Source organism: Falco biarmicus, chromosome 9 (genome assembly GCF_023638135.1).
Source record: "Falco biarmicus isolate bFalBia1 chromosome 9, bFalBia1.pri, whole genome shotgun sequence".
NCBI classification, from domain to species: Eukaryota; Metazoa; Chordata; class Aves; order Falconiformes; family Falconidae; genus Falco; species Falco biarmicus.
In genome coordinates, this window is record NC_079296.1 from 46,170,221 (window position 1) to 46,197,944 (window position 27,724).

At 41.2% G+C, this 27,724-nt stretch overlaps 1 protein-coding gene across 5 annotated transcripts; it reads right to left on the reverse strand.

The window, feature by feature from the left end:
• Positions 1–27,724, reverse strand: ANXA11 (annexin A11). Of its 5 annotated transcripts, XM_056352133.1 has the most exons (16): positions 25,158–25,251; positions 21,036–21,096; positions 13,649–13,709; positions 12,338–12,462; positions 10,649–11,002; positions 10,034–10,121; positions 9,548–9,642; positions 8,995–9,108; positions 7,778–7,868; positions 7,576–7,655; positions 7,383–7,439; positions 6,359–6,452; positions 6,174–6,269; positions 3,533–3,591; positions 2,790–2,912; positions 1–762 (listed from the first exon to the last, which is right to left on the reverse strand). In XM_056352133.1, exons 3-16 carry the CDS (start codon positions 13,698–13,700, stop codon positions 703–705), a joined length of 1,488 nt encoding a protein of 495 aa, XP_056208108.1. In that variant the 5' UTR covers positions 13,701–13,709; positions 21,036–21,096; positions 25,158–25,251; the 3' UTR covers positions 1–702. The 5 variants fall into 5 exon arrangements, with proteins under 5 accessions (XP_056208108.1, XP_056208105.1, XP_056208109.1 ...); XM_056352130.1 differs by lacking the exons at positions 21,036–21,096; positions 25,158–25,251 and adding an exon at positions 27,641–27,724; XM_056352134.1 differs by lacking the exon at positions 21,036–21,096 and having other exon boundaries at positions 25,158–25,300.

The window sequence follows — 27,724 nt, forward strand, 5'->3', positions numbered from 1 at the left end:
TGATCTGCAAAAAGTTAGAAGACAGCTTTAATTTCATAATCTCTTCTTACATACATACTTTTAAGGCACAATCAAGAAACCTTAAAACATAAACCATAGAACATTTACTATTGTCAACCTTATTACTGCCTTGTGACAACTGCCATAGTGAGAATGAAACGTGAAACACAACTTCCTTAAAAACAATCAAGCAAAGAAAACTGAACGTCACAATACTTCTTTAAAGAACAGTCCTAACCAGACACAAAATCTCAAGGCTGTTCTCTCCACACATCGGGGAGTTGGCTAGCATGAAATCAACTCTGCATACAATATATATAAAACTTGCATTAAAATGGCACGTAAAGTTTATAGAAAATAAAACCTTCAATCATACAACTGTGATTTTTGTTCCATAAACCAAACATATTATTTCAGTATAATATAAGCAAAAAAGAAATAATGACCTGTCATTCACGGATTGCTGAAAGTACTATACAGAATCCTGAGCAGATGGCACAGAAGCATGATATTCATATTTTTGGGGGCATGTACTGCCTACTATTTTTGAACTGAAGAAAAGATATATGCACTCCTTTTAAAATGTAATTACTTTAGGAGAAACAGGTCATTTTATATTTACTTTTGCAGAGAAAAAAAGAAGGTGCTTTAAAGCAAAAAAATGGAAATAGCAGCTTTTTTAAGAAAAGCTCAATGCTCCATTTAGTCATTTCCACCACACAACTTGAGTAGGATTTTCCGGTAGTCTCCTGAAGTATCATCCTGGAAAGGAACCCAGAAAAAGAAAAGTTAAAAAGACTTGTGTTTTGAAACAGAAGAAAAGAAATGTAAGCATTGTAAATATGATATGAATGACCAAAAGATAACGCATCCAGGGCTGAAGGAAAGCAGGTGTTAACCTCTTAAGAAAAAAAAAAAAAAAAAAGCTAATTAGAAATCAGTCTAATACACATATACAAGTACACGGTAAAATGTGTTCCTTCTGTAACTGGAACCAGAAGCGTCAATAGAAAATATATTTCTTTATCAAACTGAGTTTGGTGTAAAGGTTCAACTACCTACCTGAGAACAGTTCAATAAAAAAATCTGACTAAAAAGCTGTCTTCCAGCAAAAGGTATGAAACTATGGGAAAAATAATACAGAAGCGCTTTTCCTTGAAGTCAGTGTGGATATTCTTCCAGGGACAGCAACTGAAAGTTTACTCTTTATTATGTTAAACATTAAAAACAATGCCCTGATATCAAAAAGATTTTTCCACAATTAGAGAACATCCTTCATGTTGTGGGCAGTGAATGTCGGTATGGATGCACTCACACACGTAGTTAATGACGAAAGGCCCCGCCAGCTGAATTCTGCCTGGTGCTCTTAGGAGTAAGGAGTGTTCCCTGGGAGCTGCTCATTAACTAGTTTTGGTTGATGAGGCCTGACAATCCTTTACACAGAACAGCTTCAGCTAGTGCATTTATCTCGTCCTTCATCTTCAGGTATGACTGAAAACCATTTTGTCCAGATCAAAATTATTACAATAGTGACAAAAAGACACCTCAAAGAACAGGATAAATCCTGTGCATGTGTAGAGCACTCCCTACAAAATATAAAACATTTCTGTTTATATATGCACTAATAAAAAAAAAAGAAGAAAGAAAGGAACTAAGAACTTCCTTTGCAAAGATTTTTTCAGCTTTACTTTTATAGAAATACAAAGTATAGCTTACGTACATGTAACTGTGGACGAGCATGCCCCATACTCATTGAAACAAAGTTTTAAAGTAAGTTCAGCCCATTAAATGGGTATGGCCTGTTTCTGAACGGTAGAATTATTTTAATGTCAGATCAAATGAGAAGGGGAAAGAAAAAAAAAAAAGCGCAGGGGAGGAAGAGAGTGAAGGGGGTGAGGGTGTGTCTCCAGCTTTTCCACCAATGTCTCACTGTTTTTTTACTCAGACATTGGTGGTTACACAGCATGTAACTACTGTAGCAGAAGCACATCTTTACTCCAGAGTTACACCCTTGGGAAAAACTTCTGCTAGGTGATCCTCTGTGGCACATGGGCAGAAAGACCATATTGTTGCTGGCAGAAGACTCACATCAAGACTTTTTGGCTTCACTGTCTTTGCAAGGATTCCTTCCAAACACCACCAAGTTGCAGGCCCTCAGCAGCGACAGCAGGAGGAATAAACAGGGGCTCAACAGATATGGCACCTTCACTACAAGGTAAATGAAAAGTGGTACCACTCACTCTCCTCCAGCTCTGCCTGCCTTCTCCATCGGCAAGGAATCCTCTTGACTGTTGCTACAGCTGTTAACAGCAGTAGTAGGGTGGATAAACTGCTAAAGAATCTGAAGTTGATTTTCAAAATCTTGTAATTTCAAGAGAAAGAGGCAGCCGACTCTTAAAAGCCTATCAGGAGCTTTGCACTCTTTCAACACAGGCACGAGGTAGAGCACCATTCATTACTCAGTTGGGGGACTAAATGGTTTTGACAAGATCATATACAGAGATTGGGAGAGAGACCAGACTTAAAACCAGGTCTCTGAAACCCCTCCGGACCAATACCCCTTTCCTTCCTTGTCTGTTGGCTTCCTTCCCCTCTCTAGCCCATCTGGTCCCCAAGCAAAAGCAAGCGCTGTCTGTTCTCTGGCACTTCAGCCTCCACTCTCCTGACAAACACAGCCAACCAAACACAGCCCTACGCTCAGCGCAGTTAATAGCTATTCAGCTTAAGGGTCCGTGTTCTACTAGCAGAAAGGATGTCACAGCAGGGAAGATAAAATCTCCAAGTCTTACATGGATATCTGTGTAGAGAGATCTGCCATACATCCGCTTGTATTCTGCACGTATGTCCAGCAGGTCAACCTCGCTGCGTGATACCATGATTCGAATTAGAGTTCTGTCTTTTGTTCCCGCTCCCTGCAACAAACAAAACAACAATACAATGTATTAATAATGTGTGGAAATGTTGGATGATACAGCACTAGTAAAAACAATATAATAAAATGAATCATCACCCCATAAATAACCGTTTATTAGCATAATCCCACTGATTTCAATAAGCTTGAACGGAGTTCAGCCTATCATGCTTTAATAAATTAAAGTTACTGGTAGGACACTAAGAGTCATTTCTCTGCACAAGAACAGTTAGAAAAAAAGAAGTGGGGGGTACTGTCAGAGGCACAGGGGGTCAGGAAAGTTGGGTGAGTTTAATGGCCTATTTATTTCTTTCAGCTAGAGCTCTCGACTTAAAAGGTATCAATTTCAGTGAGTGTTAAGCATATTTGTATTTTACCAAGTGAAAGTTACTCTGTTTAAGGTATGGCTGTATGCATCTCTTTGTTAAGTGGATCAAATTAGCTGGATTTTCCCAGCCTTTCATAATAATGACTGCACCTTGTTAGTCATCTGCCCACTGAAAAATGTCATACCTTCAGCTGAATGTATGAGCTGTACAGGCATACAAAAAACCCAAAACAAAACCAAAAAAACCACCAACCCCACACCCTAAGTTTACGTATATAGTCACAGGCACCTACCTTCATAGCTTTCTGCAATCTCTCTGCAAAAAAAGCCGGTGTGTTCTTGAGGCATTTAACTGCAAAAAGAAACAGTATTACAGAAATCAGGTACTCCTCCCCAGTCAGAACTCACATTCATTTTTTGAGCTTACCCTGGATAGTCACATGCTTTAATTTTACATAAACATACACCAATACAACGCAGCTTCCGCTCCTTCAGTTAGTCACTGAAATGATTTTAAATCCAAACAGCAACTGCAATAAAGAGCCTATTGCATTTCATGGCTCAAGGCCAACTTTTTTGTCACTAGAAACCATCTAGCATGAAGTGCCCATAATTAATCTTTAAAAGAGTCTAACGACCAGATTCTTGCTTATGAAGGGAAAAAGAGAGGATGGGGAGTGGGCAGAAGACTTGAAAGAACACATAGTGGTGCTCCTGGCTTTTTCCCTAATTTAAGAATTCTTAGGCCACGTACCTGAAAGGTATGAGAAATTCAAGTTCTGCCCCAATATAAGTTGGGAAGCCGCCTACGACAAAAACCTCACCCTTGCGTTTAAAGTTAGTTACATTATTGGGTTTTTTTAGCCACAAAGTTCACCAGGAAACCTGAAAAATTCTTAACATGCTTATTTAATAATGATTGGACTTTATATTTAATTAGCACAGTTCATCAGAAATCTTAAAGAACAAAATCTAAATCAAGTTACTGTCATGTTAATCAGGATGATGAAAGAAGCCTCCATCACTCTTCAGAATTAAAATCTATATATTGATCCTATGCTGGTTACAAGTAAACAATCATGCAATCTGTGGCAAAGTACAGAGAAAACAAACCACACCTGGCTGGTATTTTATAGCACAAAAAGGTATCAAAAGCAATCACGTAAAATACAGAACAAAGGGGTAAACCTAAATACGTGTTTCACAGCAACACACATTCTATATAGGGAAAAGTACATTTCTGAATAGAAAAATGTAGATGAGAGAGCGCAGTTCACCATGCACAGTTGTCAATGATAAGTATAATAGAATTCAAAAACAAATGACAAATGAATTACATGTTTCTTTATCACAGTATTTAGCTAAAACACCACACTTGCACTTTAAGATGTCTGAAGATGTTATTGTAAGTTACCAGTTGTACAATCCAGAAAGCTTTAAAGAAAGCAAAATTAAATATATTCAATTAGAAAACCTTTTTTTCCTGAAAATAAGGTTCACAGAACAAATGATGCTAACATCTTTGACCAATATAGTTATATATGTGTATATACATATATACACATATAAATAAATAAAAACTAAACCAAAATCTATTCAATAAAGGAATTATTCAGCAAATATTAATGACAATGCTTGCTCAAAGGGCCACTGGCTTCTTTGCAAGCTACAGTCCCAATTCTGAATCTGTATCTACATGGGGACCTGTCAAGTGACTGCAAAGCTCCATTAAGTCAAAGGACTTCCTAACTCTGACAGTACAGTTTCTTTACCAAGAAACACTGGGAAATATTATTTTTCCTAAGTTTGGTTTTCTAACAATACTTTTTGAGGTGATAAATTCTGAATCACACCAACAGAGCTGGACCTAGTCTGGGTCACTGAAAAGCCACTATAGTGACAGCTTGGCCAAGTAGAGTAAGAATAGTTACATAGTTCACATATGCACAAAATAGGAGTGAAAAAAAATATGAGGCTTTTAAAACTGATTCCCGTTTTGCAAGATTTTGTTACAAACTTCCACGAAAAAAAAATCTGTTGCAGTTGAGCCAAATCTCCTCTCCCATCTTGTTTCCAAGTGATGCAAAGTACTTTTTTCCTAGTTATTTTGGTAGGAGGCGATATATATATATATATATATATATATATGTATCTCACTTTTCACTAACATATTCAACACCAAAGAACAACACTTTTAAAGGAGCGGCTCTAGATACCACAATAAATTCACAATAATAAACAGAAAAAGGAATGGAGATGTAAAGAAGCAGTCTTGTCTAAGAGATGAGAGACGAAAGATGACAGACTCCACAATTTTATCTGGAACAAAACATTCCAAACAAAAGTACTGCACAACAGCTTGAGGCCTTGTCCCAACCTCATGGAAACTAATGATTACCTCCTAAGGGACAACAGTAGACTTGAGATAAGAGCCTTTACTCTTCAGAAATACTGGAGGCACTTAAAAACATTTAGCAAAGCTTAACTACAGGAAATGTGGAAAAACTAACCCCTTTGCAACAAAATTGAAGTTTTCTTTCTACTAAACAGAGGTAGAGGTAACTAATTAGAAGGTTAATGCCTATATTTTGCTTCATTTCCAAAGCTGTCCCACATACTCCATTCTCACTGACTCAGCGGCTGGAACAAGTCCTCATCACTTCTTAAAACAATACCAAGTACAGTTAATAATTGCCTCCACACTTGAACATGTGAGATTTAAATTCTGCAGCTGCCCGAAACAAAAGCTTCCTCTGTCATTCTGAAGTAAATTAAGTGGCCTGTTTTACAAGTGACTTCACAGAAAGCTCAACATTAAAAGCAGAAAACTGGAATTATTACTAAGAACACCATCATTCGCTGGAGTCACAGATGCCACCATCTGAGCCAGTTGTAGTGGAATACCAGGAATGACCTGGCTAAGACGACACATACCTACTGCCAGCATGCCCTTTTCCAGGTCTCCAGACATTTCACGACATATGCTTTTTTCAATGTCCCGGTTACACATCCTCTGGTATTCGCTGAAGACTGTTAATGGGAGAGAAAGATTTCAGGAGTCATTTTTATCATTACCTACAACAGAACCAAGTTACTGTTTACACAGAGGACACCATTACCTGCTCTGAGGTGGGCCCTGCTTCTTGTGCACAGAATGGCATTGAATTTGGATTCATCGGTTCCTAGACGGTTCTCTCCAGCTGCATATAGCTCCTGAACACAGATGGCAATTCACACTTCATTACTCAGAAAAGCAGTTGGGCTGAAAAGCTGAGTTTCAGATTGGCTTCCTTATAGCCTGCCCTCCTTTTATACTTATTTCTTAGTCTATGTACTGCTGGAAAACAGGAGCAAGCAACTAAATATAGAGTTCTAACCTCCCTACAATGTGCTATGCCTGCAGTCTTCCTAGCTTACTGACACTAAGGGCTCAGACACAAGAGCTCCAGATTACTAAAGAAGGGAAAATTGTTTAAAAAATAACTGAAGACTGTCCTTCCTAACTGGGTTTACGTCTGGCTGTTTTTCTACACCTTTAAGGATGTTCTGGCATTTTCTTGTCTTTTGGCTGAGGCATACTACGTAGAAAGCTGATTACTATTTATATGACAGCAGTGTACTGAAATGATCCAGGGTTTTCTCTTGGCTATGTGGTGAAACAAAACATACAAAAAACTTATCTGGGCGAGTTACTAGTCCAAGTGCCTTATTTGCTGCAAAAATCCAGAGTTCCTTCAATAACAGGCAAAGGCTAATGCAGGTGTTGCACAGATTAAGATCTAATCCACACACATATCACCTCAAATCTCTTTGGACCATTCCCATAATAGGCAGCACAATGGTCACGGGACTTATGTAGAGTCACGCAACACCTGGAAAAGCCAGAAAGCTGACAGAAAGAGATACCACCCCCCCCCACCCCCCCCCCCCCCGGACTCTGTTTGCAAGAGCTCCATCTCTGTAAGGGAGCTACATGGCTCTAACGCTCTGTCAGGGCTTTTCTTATCACTTCCATCCACTGAAACATAAGCACTACATCAGGAGAAGTCACAAGGTCTCCAAAATTAAGAGTAAGCAGAAGCCACACAGTCAAATTTCAGTGTATTGAGTTCACCGTAGAAATGAAGAAGAATTTCCACTGACCTGCACATCTTTTTGTACAAGAGACATGTCAACACTTGTACTTTCATCTCTGTTTCCCTAAAAGAATTTGAAGATGCAAATATGTTACTGGTGGACCTTTTTTTAAAAAAAAAACCACCAACAAAAACAAACCAAAACCAACCCTACAAACACACACACAAACCCAAATTCCAAAATCCTAGCGTGCAAGTACCTGAGAAAGTGAAATTAAAAGCCTCTGAAAGTGTCCAGATGTGTCACTTTTTATTGCTTCCTCCAGAGTCTTCTTAAATTCTGGAAGAGACACACAGCCATGAATCATCATACACCTCTGTTCATTTCCTAAACTCATACTGTCAATCAGTAATTAAGAACGAAAAAGAAGAAAATTCTGATGGAACTGTAACAAATCTAACCTGCTTTATAGACCCTGTTGAGTTCCTGAATATGCTCATTACTGCGAGATGCTAAGATTTCAATGAGGCAATTTTCATCTGTGCCAACGCCCTAAAAAAAAGCATAAGGAGAAAACACACTCCAGATTCTCATCTTGCTTCTACAGCCTAGTATAAAAAGAAATGTAATAAAACTATACAACAAAATACAATTTAGAATATAATCTTGTTATAGGAGAAGTCAAAGTAGTTTAAGTGCTAAATCCTATGTATTAAAGATACAAATTAGGCAGATAATGAAAATAATTATCAAAAGAAAATTTCATTTTAAAACGTCATCCTTCACCCCCCATTTTAGTCATTTTAAGAATAAATTTTTTCCACCACTGAAGATGAATTTGTTAATTCTCATAGTAACTTTCACTAACTAACACATAGCAGTTGCAATTACAACACAGCTAATGCTCCTTCATCCTCCTAGCTACTTGAAAATTGTGCCCAAAGAACATGTAAATATATGTACTGACTTAGTAATGGAAGTATTTTTTTCACCTTCATTTAAACATTGTCTTGAAATACAAATGTTTGACCTGTTTTTATTTTAAAAAACTAAACATTTATAAAATAGTCTGATTGTTTTAAAGAGAAAGTACACAATACTTCCATAACACTTCAGAAAAGGTTCAGCACGGGCTAGGGAAATATAATTTCGAGGTGGAGGAAAAGATAAGAAGGTGGTACACCCTGTCCAAAATCTTTATGAACCTAGTTTTCTTAATTATTCTTGAGCACTAAGTGTAAAGTCACTGGAAACAAAGTCGAGCGGGTTTATAATCAGATCCATCACAGCTCAAAGCAAAAACCCAGAAACAAAGACACCCCATGCAGTGGCTGGCTTAGAAGAGAGCCGTCTCAGTAGCTTACTCAAGACTATGTAATAAATGAACTGCAGAAACTGTTAGAACTCAGTTTCTGCCTTTTCTGGGTACTTCTTTATTAATATTTTTTTGTTACCACACCATCCTATTGAATAGTCTTTACCTATAACCTATGGGAATAACATTTCTCAGTTGTACTATCATACACCTCCAAGAAAAAGGATACAGTTCAGTCAAACAGTGGGCTGAATATCTGGACAGAGAGGAGGGAATGCAAGTCCAAGCTTTTAAAAGATTACCAAAAATTTTATCAGCTCATGTATTTTCTCCATCTTATAAATTTTCATCTCTGACACAAACCTTTATAGCTTCCTTGATTTCATAAGCATCAAACATGACAGGTGTTTTCATCATTGCTAAGATTGTCCTCTCAAAGTTACCCGATAGCTCAGACTTGAGATCCTTGATCAAATCCTAATGAGAAATAAAAACAAGCAAAAAACCATAAAGACCAAAACTGACAAATGTGAGCACAAAAATTGTGGATTTTAAGTAGAATTCTTTATGTGTAAGCATCAATAGTATATCTTCAAAGTAAAGCTATTCCCCTTAACAACACTAAAAACAGCATAATGTAACATGTACATCTAGGTCATTAAGGTCCAACTAAATAGACTGCACAGACCAGAGTCAAAGCATCCATTTAGCAGAGAAACTGCTTTACATGTTTCATCTGAAACATGCCATGAACAAGTCAAGAGTGGGTAAAAGCAGAACCCTAAACAGGCTATGACTTGTGTCCCATGTTCCCCTTAAGCAACCTGCAATCTTTTTTTCCAAACCCCAAGTCTTCTGACTTCCAGTGAAGGTAGGCTCTTTATTCTTCTTCCTTCTGTTCTCGTGAGGTATTTACCTTTCCATAAGCTGTTTTGAAGGACAGGATGATCTGCTGCCGTTGCTTGTTTGAACGACTTCCGAGACAATCGATAATTGCCTGCTCATCAGTTCCTGTCAATGTATACAGACACCACAGAATAAGCATGCACGTCATGTGAGGATGCAGCTTTCCATTTCCATTTATTACCTTTTCTATACCCAACTGAAGGGCATGTATGCCTTGAATTCACCTACAGTATCTCCTCTTGTGTATGACCACAGAACTTGAAGCTCTACTCCCATCACAAAAAACAGAAAGAATAACAAAAGAACTCCAAAACCAAATGCCAAACTCATGGTATTGTTTATGCCTATATGAACTTCCAGTAACTCTTCTCATAACCAAAGACAATACCATGTGAACTGGCTCACTTGGTACACACATAACAATGGAGAAAGATCAGTGCTGAATCAAAGCTGCAATTCTGCTTTTAACTGAAATGTAAATCCACAGACTGCTCACCAAATCCCTTCATGGCCTTCCGTAAGACTTCTGCATCCTTCAGAGGGTCAAATCCCGGTGCATCCATGATTGTGCCTCGGTTTCCATGCTAAAATCAGACCAAGTTGAGTTGTGTATTATTGTCAATCAGTAAAATACTGTGATTTACTACCTAGGAAAGATGACCACTGTTACCAATCTTCTTTTTGTTAAAAAAGTAACAGAGAGAACTCAGAAAGACACCACCTTAAACAATTTTTTCCTTTCAATAGCCAAATTATGAGAAAATTAAAGGTCAAGAAGGTTCACCAATATTAAATCTGCTGCCAATTAATTCAAGTTTGATGAACCTGTATATACAACTGGCAGCACTTTGTTAATTAGGAAAGGCAAATTTCATTAAATTTGATTTCACGTCAAATGTTTCTTCTTGGACAATATGGCAAAACAGCATTTGTTTCAAGTCGTATGAGCCTGTATTGCTTGCATTTGGAAAGGATCCATCTCTCTCTAGTTAAACTTCTTTTCGTGACCTCTTTTCATTTTTAGGGTTGCTTTACACTTACACACACAAAGGAAATGTAGAGAAACATACACATGGTCACATCTCAGAACCAAAACACTGAATGCTCTTACTGTTACAGGAGAGACCGTAGGCCCAGTAGCTCCCGGGTAAGAGGGCGTAAGCGGATTCACAGCTGGGTTTGGTGGATAATTCGGCATGGGCTGCTGCCCTGGGTATGTTGCTGGTGGTTGTCCTGGATAGCCCATAGGCTGCTGACCAGGCGGTGGCTGGCCTGGTGCAGGGCCACCTGGGTATTGTGGGTAAGATGGCATTCCTAATGGTGGATACCCTCCATAAGAGGGCTGTTGTCCTGACGGAGGTTGCCCAAAGCCACCAGGAGGGACTGGGGGATAACCCCCAGGTGTTGAAGGATATATGCCTTGTGGTACATTTGTCCCTCCAAAGGTCCCTGCCAGGCTGGATGCCTGCAATGACAGCCAATAAAGCAAGAGACAGGAAGGTGTACAAATGGTTGCGTTACAATATTGTACTTAATACGATACAGCCTCCCTCCCCACCAACACAGATGGGTGGTTCTGCATCCGCAAAAGAACTTCGCACTGATCACGTCTTGCTAGAAAGCAAGACGGAAAAACCCCTGTATTCAGTTGACTCTTGCATCAGCTGCCACTCATCACGAAGCAGAACCAAGAGACCCATACCTGCCACTACATCCAGCATTAGACACCACTCACACAGAAGAGCACCAACAGCCACCCACCTCTTAGTCTAAAAGCTTACTTCAGCAACACAAAATTATGCTTATCCCTTCTTTGTCCATGGCTGCTTTACATGACCTCAGCACCATCTGAGTGCAGGGATTTACTATGAGCAACCTCTGGCTGGTTTATGATGCACTAGATGCATTCTACATTTGGAAGGACATCTACTGAAACTGCTACAAAGATACTCCACTCCACATGTAATATCATCTTCCCCACGTGACACACCCAGGCCCTCTTCTACAGGGGAACCAGAAGAACTGACATTTGATGATTGCAGTGTTCTCAGAAGCTAGCTGCTGTGGTGCACCCTAGATAGTTTGTTGTTCATTTTGACGGCAGGCTGCCAAATCACGGAATTTAATCGCTGCCTCAGAAAGACATCTAACACAAATGCCTTCCTACAAACTGCGCATTCGTTATGCAGCATAACAGATTTCTGAAGACTGAGTTGTCATAAGTGTCACTCACTTCTACTATATGCAAAAAAAAAAAAAAAAAAAAAGTTATATTGGAAACGTGTGCATTTTCTCCAGTCAACATAAAATGTTTTTGCTGCCATCTGTTAAACATCACTGCTTATAGGAGACAGCGGATCCCATATTCTTTTCAGGAATAAGTCACCGGTACCTCAAATTGCACAGCCTTGTTCCTTATTCAGACTGGCCAAAACCCAGGTAACAGGCAAAATCTGAACTGCATTTGCCAGTGTGACTACATTAACAATGGACAGATACTCAGTAGTGTTAGCCTGTCCCCTATTTGTCTGCACAGCAAAAGCCAAGTTACACTGTTGTTATGTCCATGACACTTGAAGTTAGGCTCTCAAATCAACGTTTAACTCACAGTCTGCTTTCCTAAAATAAGAAATAGTTTGCAGTAACCACTTTCTTCAATAGATGATATTGAATGCTCAACATCTAAACAGACTAGACAGTCACAGAACTCAAGCAATAAACTTGTCAGTGGTAATGCCAGAAACATATCTGAGCACTTCAGAAAGTCATAGTAAAACACACTAAATGAAAGCAAACTCACCATTCCAGCCATGTAGTTGGGATTGAACTGATTGGCATAGCCAGCCACATTTTCTAGTCCAATTGGAGGAGGATTTGCAGGTGGGTTTGAAGGTGGATAGGCAGCACCGCCCCAAGGACTGCTACCTGAAATCAAACAGCTGTGCTAAAACAAAAAACTACATCTTTTTAAACTTACTCCTTACTTAAATTTTTAATGTGATGTCTGTTCAAGAGTAGCAGTTTGGGAGAAGGAAAAAGAACTGAAGAGGTGCAGGACAGCAGTACACTTACGATGTAAAGAAAAGCCTCACTGGATACTTCTAATCACACTGGTTATCACTGAATCTGTAAGCTGCCCTTTAGAACAACCCTGAAGATATTTTAAAGTTTTAACACTTCAGAGTTCATACTGTAAACACTGTATTTTGAATAGACAGTAGTTTCCTTTAAATTACAAAGTTGTCTGGGTCTTCCAGTAGGAAGATATTATTAATGCCTTTTAGGCTGCCAATTTGAGAGATGTCTACAGAGCATGACACAGTACATTCACAGATACACAAGTCACAGAACTTGGCTGCAGACAGCAGTGCAGACTTCTCCACACAGCAGTCTAAGCCAGAATATTCTGCTGTGAAACAGGACTTACCCTCCCAGGCTAGTTTTGGCTTCTCATTGTATACTGCTTCCCCTTCCCGAGTTAGCTTGCCAAACTCCACACTTCACCACACCCATATAGCTCCAGCCCTTTCTTTCTACCAACAATACTAACAACTCTAAGTTTCATTACCAACAACTGTAAAGTTCACCCTGATACCAAGCAGTAGTTACACATTTCATCATCTTTGTATTGTAATTGATATCCTTTTTAACAGCCCTACTCCTTCCATATACAACCATCTGCCTAAGAACAGTGAATTATGGACAATGTCATAAATAAAGCCCTAATTTTTTGTGGGATATGGTTTTAAATTGTGTGACTGATTTCTCCCCATACTAATTTTTCTCACCAGCTGCCTTCAAGACTCAGTACTGACAGGACACTGTTCCTTGACGTTTATTGATTTTGGTCAAATTATGACCATCTCCTAGTGCTGTGTGCTGCATCTCAGATGAATGAAAATGGACCTTATATGAGCATGTGGTAGAGCACCCACATTACGGAAGTCAGAATCCCCAGCCAAGATAAATTAGGACTTAACAAGAGAGCATAAAAAATTTTAGTGAGTCAAGAAAACCCTCTGCAGTCCGGTTCTTTGTCCACGCCACCTTTCCATTCCAGATACGATCACCCACAGCCATTTAACCAGTTTACTTCATCTGATCAACTTACCTGGGGCTGCTGGTGGATATCCACCTGCTGGGGGACAGCCAGGGTAACTCATGGCAAAGATCTGAAAAGTGCATGTGATAACAGTTATTTTCTGGCATGCTTCACTAATTACACCAAATAAAATTAACAGGCAACATGTTTGCAGCAGCCAGTTACCAAAATGTAGACGTAAACTACACAACTTGCACAGGCTTTTCCCTTTGCTAGGCCAATGAACATGTTCAGGTACCTAAGCAGTTGTAAATTCACTCCTCAGACTATTTTTCTTATTTGTTTCAATTACTACTTACTGCTTGCTTTGTCTATTATGTTGATAAGGATGTATGACTTCAAAAAGCTTACTTTATTGCATTATTAAAGTCTCCAGAAGTTTGCAACCCATACAGAACAGTCTGACAAACCAGCTATATCTTCAAGTGAGTAATTGTATGAGAGGTGTTAAAATGCATTTAACTGCAAGCATCTGCAAAAGTGCAAGGTCAGAGTAAGAAGTGGAAAGGATACACTTCATGCTTACAGCATTGCCATAAAATATGAAGGGCTGACAGAAAGGATAAGATCACCAGAACAAATTTATCTCTCAAAGTTGATAGTGCCTCTGGAGCACAGAAGTGCAGCCTCATTAGCTGTCCAAAAGGAAGGACAGCTAAATGAAGGACAAAACGAGAGTTGTTTTCCAGCACACAGAAAGCCTTATTTTAAACAGATGGTAAAAGTAACTCAAGGAACTTGTTCCAGAGGACAAAAACATCCATAATCAGTCTTAACTTTTTCAAGGTTATTTTTAGTGACAATTCCCAATCTATTTTTAAACTGCCATGCAAGCAGTATCCCCTCCCTTTCTTTCCCCTCTTTCCCCTAAAGCACTACCTTTTGCACCTGGCTTGTTTTGCCATGTTTTGGATTTCAGCTGTGGAGTTTTGTTTTGTTTTGTGTTTGGTTTGGGTTGTGGGAGGTGCTGTTTTTGTGGGATTGTTTTTGTTTTGCATGATCACTTTAACTTCCTTTTCTGGTTTCCATGACTCTTGAGCATAGCAACACCAGAACGGAAAAATGCTTTTTTCTTCTTTTTTTCTTAAGGAAAATACAACTAGGAAATCTTCAATTTATTTAAAAATTATTTGGACTTCACACTGCATGTACTCATTTAAATTTAAAGAAAGAAACTAATAGAAATCGCAATGACAGAGCACACTAAAAGTGTATTAAGCAAATAAGGCTTTAAATCAGTAAACTGTCAATCACAAATGGCCACATTTAAATGTCTCAAGAAAGGTCCCAGGAAGAGAAAGCCACCTACAAACCTCATGGCCCTACTCCGCACATTCAGCTGGTAGAACAGACTACAGATTAGCTAACATGACACCCACCGTTCATAACCAGATTATGTCTGAAGGGTAAAGGCTCACTTAAATTTTTGTATTGTATCAGATGCTTAAAAGATGCTCTCTCCATCACACGGTAAATGTTTTTCCCACATTACCTTCAGCCTTGGTTCCCAATGAGATCTTTCACTGCAGAGCTATCTAGGAGTTTTGGAATAATTTAAACATCAAGGCTGTTGCTAGCATTTATTTTACCACCTCTACGCAGAGCAAATTATGTTCTACAGGGCCACATTAAGAAAAACCTAAATGTTTAAACAGGTTCCAGAGCAGACTCTTGAAAGTTCAAAATAACACCGCCACCTATAAAACAGCCACTCTCCTACTTAAGAGGGAAGAGTTTGCTGAAAGAAGTAGCATCCCTTACCAGATCAGCTGCTACAGCTGAAAAGACAACACCCTTTTGATTATACAAGCACTTCTCTACATGACTAAGCTTTATGTAATTTTTCATTTCATATGCAAACACAGTGCGTAAAACCTACAGCACCAGATCTGGCATACAAGACAATTACTGTGCAATATACACAAGGGAGCACGAACTCCATACAGAGCAGTCGTAAGGGAGAGCAATTTTTCAATTCTTTTTTTTTTTCCAGGTGTACCCAGTGCATATCCTACATTAGGATACTTTTTAATGCTAAAGCTGAATCTTGGGGAAAAAAAAAAGTCTCTGATGGTTACCCCTGCAGTTCAGCAAAATAATGCATTTTTACTTTTGAATATTCACTGATGCTAAATACTAACATAAAGAGCATAAAGGTATGGCAGCAGCTACCTGGGAACTTTTTCAATGCTCTAGAGAGACAATGTTCCAGCTTGAACATCTTGAAAAAGCCACTGCACTTCACTGCAAATTTACAGAACACTATAAACGAAACACTTTACTAAAGTAGATGCAAATTCAAGTTATAAAATCCATCCAAACAGCACTTGCAAGATACTGTTATCCCAAGGGAATCATAACTGCTGGGGGCAATGCCTGCTGTTACCCTTATAAGGGCTGTTAAGACCCCAAGCTCATGAGGCCAAAAAGCAAAACCTCAACATTCCTGATTAGAGCTGAAAGCAAAACATGTATTTTCCTCTGCTGGAAAAAGAGCAGGCAGCTTCCTCTTGGTGCTTTGCCATGCTCCTAACAGCCTGCACAAAGGCATGTTTGATTGCTGGAGGGAGCTGCCAGGCCCCAGCCACACGCTGGGACGGCTTATGTGGTGGCAGGGCAGCTGCACAGCCCACTGCCTGCGCTGCCCATGCTGCCAGCTCCACTCCACTGCTGCCTCTGGGCAGGTACGGGGGCACAGAAGTGGACAGAGGCCAGCAAAACCCCAAAATAAACCAAAAAAGGACAAAACCAAACCAAAACACAAAAAACCAAACCCAACACCCAAGAGAAGGCAGCCTGGTATTGCAGAGCCCCGCTACATCAGAAATTGGCTTTACATAATAAAACATAGCCATGGTACTAAAATAAAAAAGAGCAATTATTACTCCAGTCACTCAAACAACAAACTAAAAAACCACAACCCAGATTCTTAGTATGCATAATGTCAACAGGTATGTCTTTTATATACAAATTATTACAGCATTGAAATTATTTTTTCCTTCATGTGTAACCATAATTATTTTTTATTTATTTATTTATGTTTAGCTTTGCATGTAAATACAAAGAAAGGATATAAAAAAATTGTAAGACCCCTTTTCAATAAAGCTTTAGGTACAAATTTAAGGCAAAAACGGTTGAGGGGTTTTGTGTGGTAGGGGAGGAGAAACGGGCTAGCCATTGTTTTTGTTAGCAGGATTGTTTGCTTGCTTTTAATCCTATGTAATACATTCCTTTCAAATTGAAAAAACCCCAACATTAAAAGATACTTTTGGTAATTAAAGCTGAGGTTGAGAAATAATGGCTAACTTAATTAGCAATCTGAAAAAAACCCCCCACCTCTCTCTCTCACAACGTTCTACTTGCTTCTTTTAAACCCTGCATCTATCCAGGACTTTTCCAAGGGGAGACTTTCCCCACTGGTTTGATTCCAGGCAAACCAGATCCACAAAGGCACCAAGTTCTTATATTCATAAACTTCCTGATCACCACCTCTTCTGTACTTCATCAGGTCTCTGTTGGCCACTTCACAAGCCTGTCTCCATTGAATCTTCTAAGCCCATCTTCCCAGACTTCTTTGGCTACATCCACATCTTACTAAAATTGTTAGTGATGACCAGCACTCGCCTCCTGACAAAGTGGTGGCATAGGCCAGGGAACAGAAGATGCAGAAGTACACCCTGCTAGACAAATAATGTGTGGGAAGATACAGGAACAGCAAGGTCTGTGTTTGCTCAGCCATAAAAGCAGCAGTGCCTAAGAGGAGGAAAAAAATCCAGGCAACCAAACCACACATGGAAAGTGGGAGTGTCTCGAACAAAATACAGAACAAATACGGTTACAGTCCTCTCCCCATTCCCAGTGCTCACCCTGGAGGTCCACCTCAAAATTCTAAATAAAGATCTGAAGTTTTACTCCTGCCACAGACACTGCACTCTCACTTCTGCGGGCCATGAATCGCTCAGGCTCTTGAGCATTTTCCTGCTGCTTCAGCAGAGCTAAGAAGGAACAGACCTGTTTTCATAAGAGATTCAATCTGTAATATACTTTAAATGGGACTCTTGAAAATAGGCTCCTCTAAGCCACAGCAGAAAAGGACTACAGCTGGAGATGTAACAAAAATACAAATTACACAATGATGGCAGAAGTAAAGAATAAAATTTTAAGGGTGCCAGAAAACTTCTGTTTTAAGGTGCAATAGAAATAAGCGCAGCCACTGCGTTCATGCCCACTCCCAGAAGTTATTCAGTGGCTGCTGCTCAGGCTCCAGCTACAGCAAAGCCCAATAATTTGAGGGCAAAAAAGGATTAAAAAACCATGACCAACGTTTGTTCAAAGTATTTTTTTTTATTACACCCACTTCCCAGGGAACACCAAGTAAATTTAAACCCTGGGCCTTTACTCCTACTCCAGGTTAATTACCAGGATGTAGTACAAAAGGCTGCCTAAAGCTATAAATTACAGAACATGCTCCGAGACTGATCCCTCATTGTGAAATCAGCCCAACAGAACTTACCACCTTACAATACGCTGTGGACTTTCATCAGAGATGAACTCAGGCATCCACCACTGTGCTTTTGCAAGACAAGGACAAGCCACAGCCAGCATCATACTAGCTAACTGCTATTTTACCAGCCTGAGCCTGAGCAAGATTTATCTTTGACTTACACACTGCAGCACAGCGTTACACAGGCCTGTACCAGGTGCAGTATTTTTCACCCTGACAGATAAAAAGCCCCATAATTTGGTTTTGCATTGTCTTCTATGTATGTGACTCCCTGCCTAGCCTTCCTTTCACTACAAAAAAACCCCTGATTTAGTAGAATGCATTCCCCTTCCAACAGGGCTTAACGTAGTAGTTGAGTTCATGCCGGCCAAAACTCAGGAAAGCTCTTTTACACAGAACTTAGAACTCATAGCTCACCTTTAGGAAACTTTACTAGTCTTCATCCCAAAAGGTATATTCAAAGAGTACTAACACGTCATCCATTTTCTACAAAAAGATGTTTCTTTAAAACCCCCCCACCCAAACAACAACCCACATCTCTGAATAGATGGTGAAACCGGAAGAAATCAAAATAAGGGGGCCTTTTAAAACTACCCTTTGAACTGCTTGCTAGTATTATGAGTCAGGGACACTGCCCATTTCGTTTTGATGATCCTGCTAATTCCATCATCATCATTACAGAAATAATGTATTGGAAGATAATCTAGCATTTTTTTGACCTGGTGGGGTAAGCAGAGGCAGGAGGGGAAGCATCAGAAAGGTAGCGCTGACAAGCCTTAGTCAAAATAAGGTAGAGCAGGGGGGAGATACTATGGCCAACGAAGAACAGCTGAATGGGAAGATGGACCCATAAGCCACAATCAAGCTGTAAAAATGTTAAATAAGAACTTCATCTAACTTTTTCAGCAACAGATGCATAAACCATGACATTACAGGCGTACCACTGCAGGAGATGTTGACACAAGGTGATTCGTGTCATGGATTCTAGACAGAAGTGCACATTTGCACTGCAATTCCTAAACCTCCAGCAATGATTTAAATTGTATATAAGACTAGCCCACTTCAAATATTTTATACTTTATACTTTTATACTGTTAAACATTACTTGAAGAGTAATTTGAACAGTGTTGGAAACAATCTACATAACAGAGAAACAAACAGAGAAACAGAGAACATACGAACAAAATAAGATTCTCCAAAGTAGCGAAACAACTGCTTTGACGGTACCTGCACCAGTACAAACTCTGCGTTTCACAGAATAACTTGGGTCAGAAGGGACCTCTGAGATCATCTAGCCCACAAAGAATTTCCCAGGTGACTCACTCTGACCTGCAACTAGTACCTTTTGTTGCTTGTTTTTATTGGCTAACAAGAACACAAAGCAAAACAAAAATGACACCACATTCAACTAACACCTCAGAAGCCTGCAGAGCGTTAATTCTGATGGAACAGGCAACTCAGCCACTTTATGACAAAGTTCTTTAAACACCTAGTAACAATAACCAGCATCTGCTGTGTTACACGGGCAAACAGGGACCAAAAGCCCCAGCTCCCTTGTCTCCTTCATGACACAGGCTTGTCCCAGCTTGAGCATACTCTCACTGGTACATCTCCCCGACAATTCAAGGGCTGCATCCTTTGCAGAGGGGCAAAACTGGAAAGTGCACGTAGGCCAACCTCATATTCTAGCTGCCTGCATCACTGGGTCTGCCAGAGATGGCAATGTAACACTATTCACCAGCACTGAACCACAGAGATGGCAAGTGAACAGAAAGAAACATACTCCTGTGCTTGGTTTTACGGACTTTTGTCTTAGGGGTGCAAACAGCAGACAACAGGGGAGAGGGAAAAAGGTAATATAAAGTTACCATGCAGTGGCAGCATTTCATCATCGGGAAGGTGCTGCTTACGTAGCTTCACAATTATTCCACCAGCATACAGTTTCATTCAGCATCTGTGACTTTCTGGGAAGACCACAGACCTCTCTGGGTTTACTTGTCAGTCCCTACATATATACTTAAGGCAAAAAGACCCAAATAACTTAATTGAGCTGTATGGATTCTCAAGAGCCACATGCAGAAAAAACATGACACACCAAGGTCAACCTCACTTCGGCTTCCGACTCCGCCCTGATCCAAGCATTTCCTTCTGTAGCACACTCTTGCAATGTTCTCTTTGTAGTATTTACAATACAGACAGTCAAAACAGATATGACAACACAGATAAAGGCACTTCCCTAACAACACAGCAAGCAAGAAATAAGACCAAAATAGGTTTATGAGATGTTTGAAGAAATAATAGAATTAAGTTGTTCTATTTCAAACTCTTAACTTGTCATATAAAATTATGTGTTGCGAAAAAGTCATGCTATAAATAGTCTGAATTATGTTCTCAACTGACTAATGCCTCAGGGATTTATACTCTATTTTAAGTTCTACCATGCAAGAACAAATTTTTACATCATCAGTGCAAGTCAGCATAGGTAAATACCAATTGGACCATTTCACAAAGTACACTCTGTGGGAAATCCTACAGAACTACAACAATAGTATAATGTTCAGTCCTCTAAAACAGTTATTAGAAAAATACCTAATTGTTCATTTCACACCACCTATTTTAAATGAGCTGCTGTGCCTGAGCCTGAAGCACAGAGTCGGGGGGGAGTGGCCCTGCTGCGAAAGCAGAGGGTTTTCCCCAGGCCTGCGAAGCAACAGGAACTAAAGCACGACAAAAGTTTTCCATTAGGTCCTCTGCCAGTACTTCCTACATTTAGATTTTTTGGGGCTGCAGAAGCAGCCAAACACCACCAAGCTGTTCAACTGACAACTCCACAAAGAAAGGCACACTTACAGGACCTCTATGGGACATTAGTTAAAAGCTGCATGGACGTACCCTATGCTGTGCACAAAACCTCTGTGTTCTGCACCAGGCTGACAGCCTTGGAACTCTGCAGCTGAAAAAAAAAAAAAAGAGGTAAATAGGAGTGTACAAATGCATTACCTTTTTCTTAAAGGTGATGGCTTCCATGCTTTCTAAACAGCGAAGGGCTTACACAGCTGTTCAGCCACACTAGCAAGATTATTACTTGTCAGTGAGCAAATGGACACACTTCATTCATTGGTGACTATAAAGAATTACTGATTTTCAGCTGATTGATTAATTCTTTCTAACTTATTCAAGAAAAAGCCAATTTAGCAGAGTTAACTAGAAAGACAGGTATTTCACAACAACCATAAAACAGCAAAGTTCAAAGCAAGCAAGACCTTTAAATCCAGTCTGCATGTGGGATGAACAAACTTTGGTCCCTAACGCTTATTACTGAAAAAGAAGGGTTTTCTCCCCACCAAAATCCTAACATTTGTAAGATACATTTATTCTCCTAGCTAATGGAAAATGTATTCTAAAAACACTTCCAAGTGCACCAATAACCAGTTATTTGGACTACAGATAGGTGCAGTGTTTACAGGAGTGCAATTTTCCAAACTTAAAGTTGTTCTCTCCAGCAACAATAAAAGGGATATTCACATAGTGCTTAAGATTCCTAAAGCAGACAAATTTAGAGCAACTTGTTAGGCCAAAGTTAGAAATCTAACATGCTTTTTTATACAGGCAAGAGGTCTTTGGGAATGTGAATTACATGCATAAATTACAGTGAGCATCACTTCACATACATATTGACTCAATGGCTATAGTAAGATTTAGCACAAACAAGAGGCCTTGCGAAGGTTTAAAACCCATTTGGATCTTTAATATGGGATTATTTTGGTTGACAGTTCTTAAGCCTGACAGAAGTTGGGATCTAAGAGCCTGAATTGGAGGCCCACCTCTCCTAACAATGAAACAAATACTTATTAATGGCTCCAAAGAAGGAAGGAAACAATAAAGTCCAGCACTTCCTCAGGACAACAGCTGAGCTAAAGTTAGAACGGAGTGACCTATTGGCGAACACTTTCCCAATGCCCTCAAAAAAACGACCCATGCTTTGTAGTAAATAAGAATTAAAAAAAAAAAAGAAAAAAAGTTTAACCTTTCCTATTATTCAGCAAGACAGTATCTTATCTCAAACAATGTGTAAGGAAAAAAAAAAAGAAGCAACATCTAAGAAGGACTTCTTTCCATTTCTTTGTCTATCTTAGAAGAAGAGCCTACTGCTGCCAGTCAGACAGCACAGTGATGCTCTCCACCGGACAGGGAACAGCCAAGCAGCAGGACTGTATGGGGTTGTGTTTGTTTAAAAAAAAAAAACACCACAAAACCAACAAACATCCAACATTTGAAGACTATTCAGTCTAAGCCCCTACAATCTAATGATTAGCACTGGTCCACACTCAGCACCTGTGACTGCTGAATAGTAGGGATACAATTTCACACATACCCACAAAAAACACCTGCTAAGTGTAGGCAGGATCAGATGCCTGGTAATCACACGCAGGTAATGAAATTGTCTCTCAGGAGGACACCAGCAAGTCTCCACTCTGACCCATAACTGACTCCAGGCTTGCTCAAGCCAGGATCTAACCTCCTATCAAGATTTTGCTGTGAGCTCTGATAAAATCTAGAACAAACATGGAGCAACAATAGAAGCAATACACTGTAGATACTTAGTGCTGCCCTTTGGCTTACATTACATTCTTCCCAGCTTGGGGAACCGCCTGAAGGTGATTTGGCATTCACATCAAACACACCTGCTTTCAAATAAACCGGCAACAGGAAAAGCAAAGGGACCAACTTAGCTTCAGTGCATGAGAACCCAAGTTTCAAATGGGTGAAAGTGTTGCTCACAGGAGAATAAACATGCAGCCTTTTATTTTTTTTAACGCTTTTGCTACCTTCTTCAAAACAGCCCAAAACAAAAGTCATACAGCTGACAAATCTCCACTTATTTCCAATTGTTTATATAATACAATTTTAATATACCCAATAAGAAACATATGTTTCAAAGTAGCAGACAATTGTATGAAGAAAGTACATCGGTGCTGCTACTCTGCTGTCCACTGAAGTGAAGCCTCTAACTGCAGTTCAAAGCTGACTGAGAACTTTCTATCGATGCCTACACAGAGCCTTGGCTAAAAGTAAAGTAAACTTTCTATTTGTTCAAAAGCCGTGCTATTCCTGTAGCCACCATTAAATCATCAGCTCTTTTTGATTACATCTCTGCTTTAACTTCCTTTTTTATCCCTAGATTGCAGATCACAGAACCAAGACAGGCTCTATCTTAGCTCTGATTAATGCATTATTGAACAAACCCTCTGGATGCTCCATCTTCTGAAACTTGCTAGAGGTCTAGAAAACAGCATCTCCTGTAGCCTTCAAACCAGACAGACTTCTTAGTTTAACTGTCTGTACTAGATTGGATTACGTATTTTAAGTTGTTACCTAACACTACCGCCTTCACAATGTTTTTTCTCTAAATACCTTCATAAAATGTCTCCATCTCGCTGTGGGTTTTTTATATCTTTTAGTGACTTCTGACATTTCACAGAATTTCCAGTTTGATGATTCAGAACTTCTGGGGATTATAGACAACAAGCTAAAGAAGTGACACAGCATACAAAAGCGTGTGACGAGTACTCCAGAAATTTTAAGTCCAGATTCACAGAGATGTTTGAGCTCCTAACCTCACACTGAGGTCAGGCAAGAGAAAGGTACATAAATATCACTGTCGACATAGACATAAAACCATCAGGCCCTTCAAAATCTTGCTGATTCTTTATTATATAGGGTACACTGTATTCTATATGGTGCTTTGGGGGCAAGGGGAGAAAAAGTCACAGAAGTAGCTACAGGGGCACTTTCAGAAAGAAAAACCTCAGAAGAAATGAAGCGGGGACCAGGCCCTGGGCAAAACTGGAAGCAGTGCCCCATGCAAGCTATCATCTGCCCCAGCGGGAGGAGAGTGGTCTGCGTGACTCTCAGAGGTGCTCAAGAACAGGAACTTACAGACACAGCCGAGCTGTGGGGAATGCGCTCACGCACTCAAGCTTCATAGCAGCCACGCACTGGGTTTGCACAGCTTCCGATGTTACCAGGCACGCCCCAGGGTAACAGAAAATACTGATGCACTCGGCAGGAAACCCCGTGTGCTGGGGGTGTTGGGGAACGAACCCCCACCTACAGCAGCCAGGCTTTTAGATGCATAGCAACCTACTCACCAGCTGCTTCACCAAAACGCACTGCACCAGCACCTCTCTTCCCTCGTGTCAGTTTTTTCTCCCCACACCTTCACCTCCACGCCTCCTGCCCCAGCGCATCCATCCCCATTCCTGGCTGCGCTGCCTTCCATGCCCCTGTCGCTCCCTTCAGAAGGTTTCTCCCCCAACTGCTCCTCTTTAGCAGGAAGAGGCTTCCAGGAACTACCACTACCTTGAGAAAGGGGGAAAAAACCAACCTGAGGCGACGCTCCCCAGCTACTGCCCAGCCCCTCTCCTCCAGGAACAGGACTGGGACAGGGAGGGACTCTGCTCTTCTGAAAAATGAGATGCTTAAGCTGTTTTCTGTCAAACACCTGGCTAAGGTATAGCAAGAGTTTAAAGGGTTTCAGTTTTAAGGCGCTTTAGGTATGTGTAGCATAAGAAAAAGTAAAGTACATGACAAGCAGTTTGTAGAAAGGAACGTTTGGTAAGGAAAAGCATTGTGTAACTGCTGACAGGGCTACCATCTTGGGTTTTTTCCTCTTCTAAGGAAAAAACAACATCAACATGGGACGTTAAAGATAAACGAACGGCACAGGCAACGTACCGAACTCCAACTACAAGAGCAAAACTACTATTTTTTCGTCTGAAACCACCTCATTTCCTTCAGAACCATGAGCTGCTTTCCACGAACGGCGGAGCTGCGGCAGGCCCCGGCCTCCCCCTGTACCAGCCGCGGGGCTGGTGTCCCTCGGGCACCCCGGCCCGGTGTCGGGCACCCCGGCTCCTGCCGCCCCCTTCCTGCAGCCACAGGCTCCCCGTCGCCCCGGGGACACCGGCCCGGCCCGCGGCCCCGCAGCCCTCGCCCCCTGCCCCGTCCTACCGCGGGGTTCCGGGGAGCCGCGGCGGCCGCCGCCCGTCCTGACGGCTGGGTGCTGCTGCTGCGCGGCGGGAGGAGGAGCCGCTGCGGCCGCCGCTCCCTCTGCCCGCCCCGCCGCCTGGGGCGAGGGAGGGCCGCGGGCGGGGAGGGCCGGCCCAGCGCGGCCGCTGGAAACCGTGACGGCAGCGGCGGGGCCCGCGGCGGCCGCAGCGTCCGTGGGCGAACCGCCCGGACAGGGCCGGGGGCGGGCGGGCCCCGGGCAGGGCAGCCGGGGCTGCTGCTGGTGGGCCCGCACAGCAGGGCTGGCGGAAAGGCGGCCTGCAGTGAGAGGGCCGCCTCACGGAACCAGAACGAACAGGGGGAAAATAATAAATAAACGTCCCTCACGCCGTCGGGTGGGCGCTGCGCAGGGCACACCGGCTCCTGAGGCCAGAGGCTGCGGCATGAGCCTTCGGTGTAACATCGGATTTAAACCCCCAAAAACCCGTGGCTTCCACCAGGAATTCATAAGACATTCTAGAAAATATGTTTGCTGGGCAAGCTGGGACAGAAAGCCCCATTTTGTTACCTATAATACACATTTCCTTCAGTAACAGTCTACAATAATTTTAGAGGGAGATTTTTCATGTTGACCTTTTCCAGCACAAGCAATACTAGCAAAACGCTTCAAAACACATCTTTCTTCCTACATGCATTCTTTAAAGATGAGTAGAATTGCTCACATGGAAGCGTTTAGAAAGACAAAACAAAATAATGAAAAATAAAAGGGCCTAGCATTTTCCAATCAAATGTCTTTCGCCAAGAGACTCATCAAAATACCATTGCTGACTGAATCATGGAATTAGACAGCTTGGGCGGGGAATAAACTCCTCTTGGCAGCAGGGATTTTAGTGAACAGGGTCTCAGAACATCCTTTCCAACCCTTGTTTCACTCACAGGTATGCTTTGTAACAGGCAATTTCATTTAGAAATAAACTAATTTTGATGGATGCGTTCATGCTTCTTACAGCACACCTCCTGCTCACCCGCCAGCTCCTTCCAGTGGAGAGGCCAGGCTTTTTTCTCCATACAACTGCCACGTACCATCATGGTCCATCACTGAAATACAAAAGCTGTGATGGAACTAAAGAAAATAAATCCCCCCTTTTTCCCCCCTCTCATAAAGATTTTAACTGGTACCAAAGGCCAAGGCTGCACCCATGGGAGAAAGCTAAACAACGCAGTCTAAAGCAGGTGAACACGTGTATTTCAATTTAAAAATGGCTTATTGTGCTGTGGCGTAAATTATACATCTATTCCCAGCTGATCCTAAACCTCACTGGTAAAGACACTTCTGACTAACAGGCAAAGCTAAACATCAACAGGTTTTGAGGCAGAGTGTCGTCTGAAGTTCACTGGCAGACAGATGGAAAAATTAAGATGTGCCCACAGAGTAGCTCACGTGGAAAGGCAGCCAGGGATCATTGGGATTTCAGTATGCTGGCAGAGCTCCTCTCAGGAGCTGACTCATCTCACTTGGGCCAGCCAAAAGGGGCCACAATTAGCACTTAACAGGAGAGTTTTGTTAACCAGAGTAATTCTGACTGAAATGGGTTAGGAGCCATTCAGAGGAGCTGCTACTCCCATCTGACAAGGACGTGGTGACCTCTACAAAGACTTACTTCTTCCAGTGTATTTCTGCAACTTAAGTACTGTTACCTTCTCATTAGAAAAGCCTGTTGACTATCATGCCTAGGCTGGAAGGGATGTACGAGGAAGCTTGTTCTGCTGCAGCCAGCCCAGTATTTATTTCAGACCCGGTTGACTTCTCTTTGAAGTCAGCTCCAAATGTTCCATGGATTTAACTAAGGCCCAGGTTTGGCTGGCTTCTATGAATCCCCCTATTTATCCAGCCTCGGTGGCTGGAAGTCCCACACCTTTGACACTGCATTCATGAACAGAAAACTGGGCTAGCTACGGCAGCATATGGAATATTTTTATGACAGGGAAACCATTGTATGGAAACCTCACTAGCTGCCATGTTCAGAGAGTCAGGGAGTGAGGCACTTGCTTAATGTATTTCATTTCTGGAAATTTTTCCACAGGAATGATAACCTCCAAGCCCATACTCCTTGGGAGCTTTGGCTGGAGCAAACCTTTCTTCCTGCAAAAGCGGTTACGGGCAGAAAATGTTCTTGTCAGCAAAAGAAAAAGATATCAGCGCAGTAGCTTTGGCAGCATATTTTATCAGTAAAAATTCATCAAAATGATGAAAACCTGTGAAAAGTGATCAAAGTATAAGAAATATAGTATAGCCTGCTTGGAAATGTAGGCAGCCCAAAACAATGGCTCTAACTTCCCTAAACACCTTAATGGAGACTGAATTCCCAAACTGCCTCCGAGGTGAAAAATAAGCCCAGGGGAAAATTTTGTTAGCAATAGGATTGTAGTGACTAAGGCTTCACTATTAATTCAATGCCGTGTTCCCTGGCTGCTGGGCTTCTTACCTCTTCTGTTTCTCTCATGTATCTACAGGGGAAAGGAATACATGATGCTCTTGAAGGGAGGGGACACCCATGTCTCCACTCCTG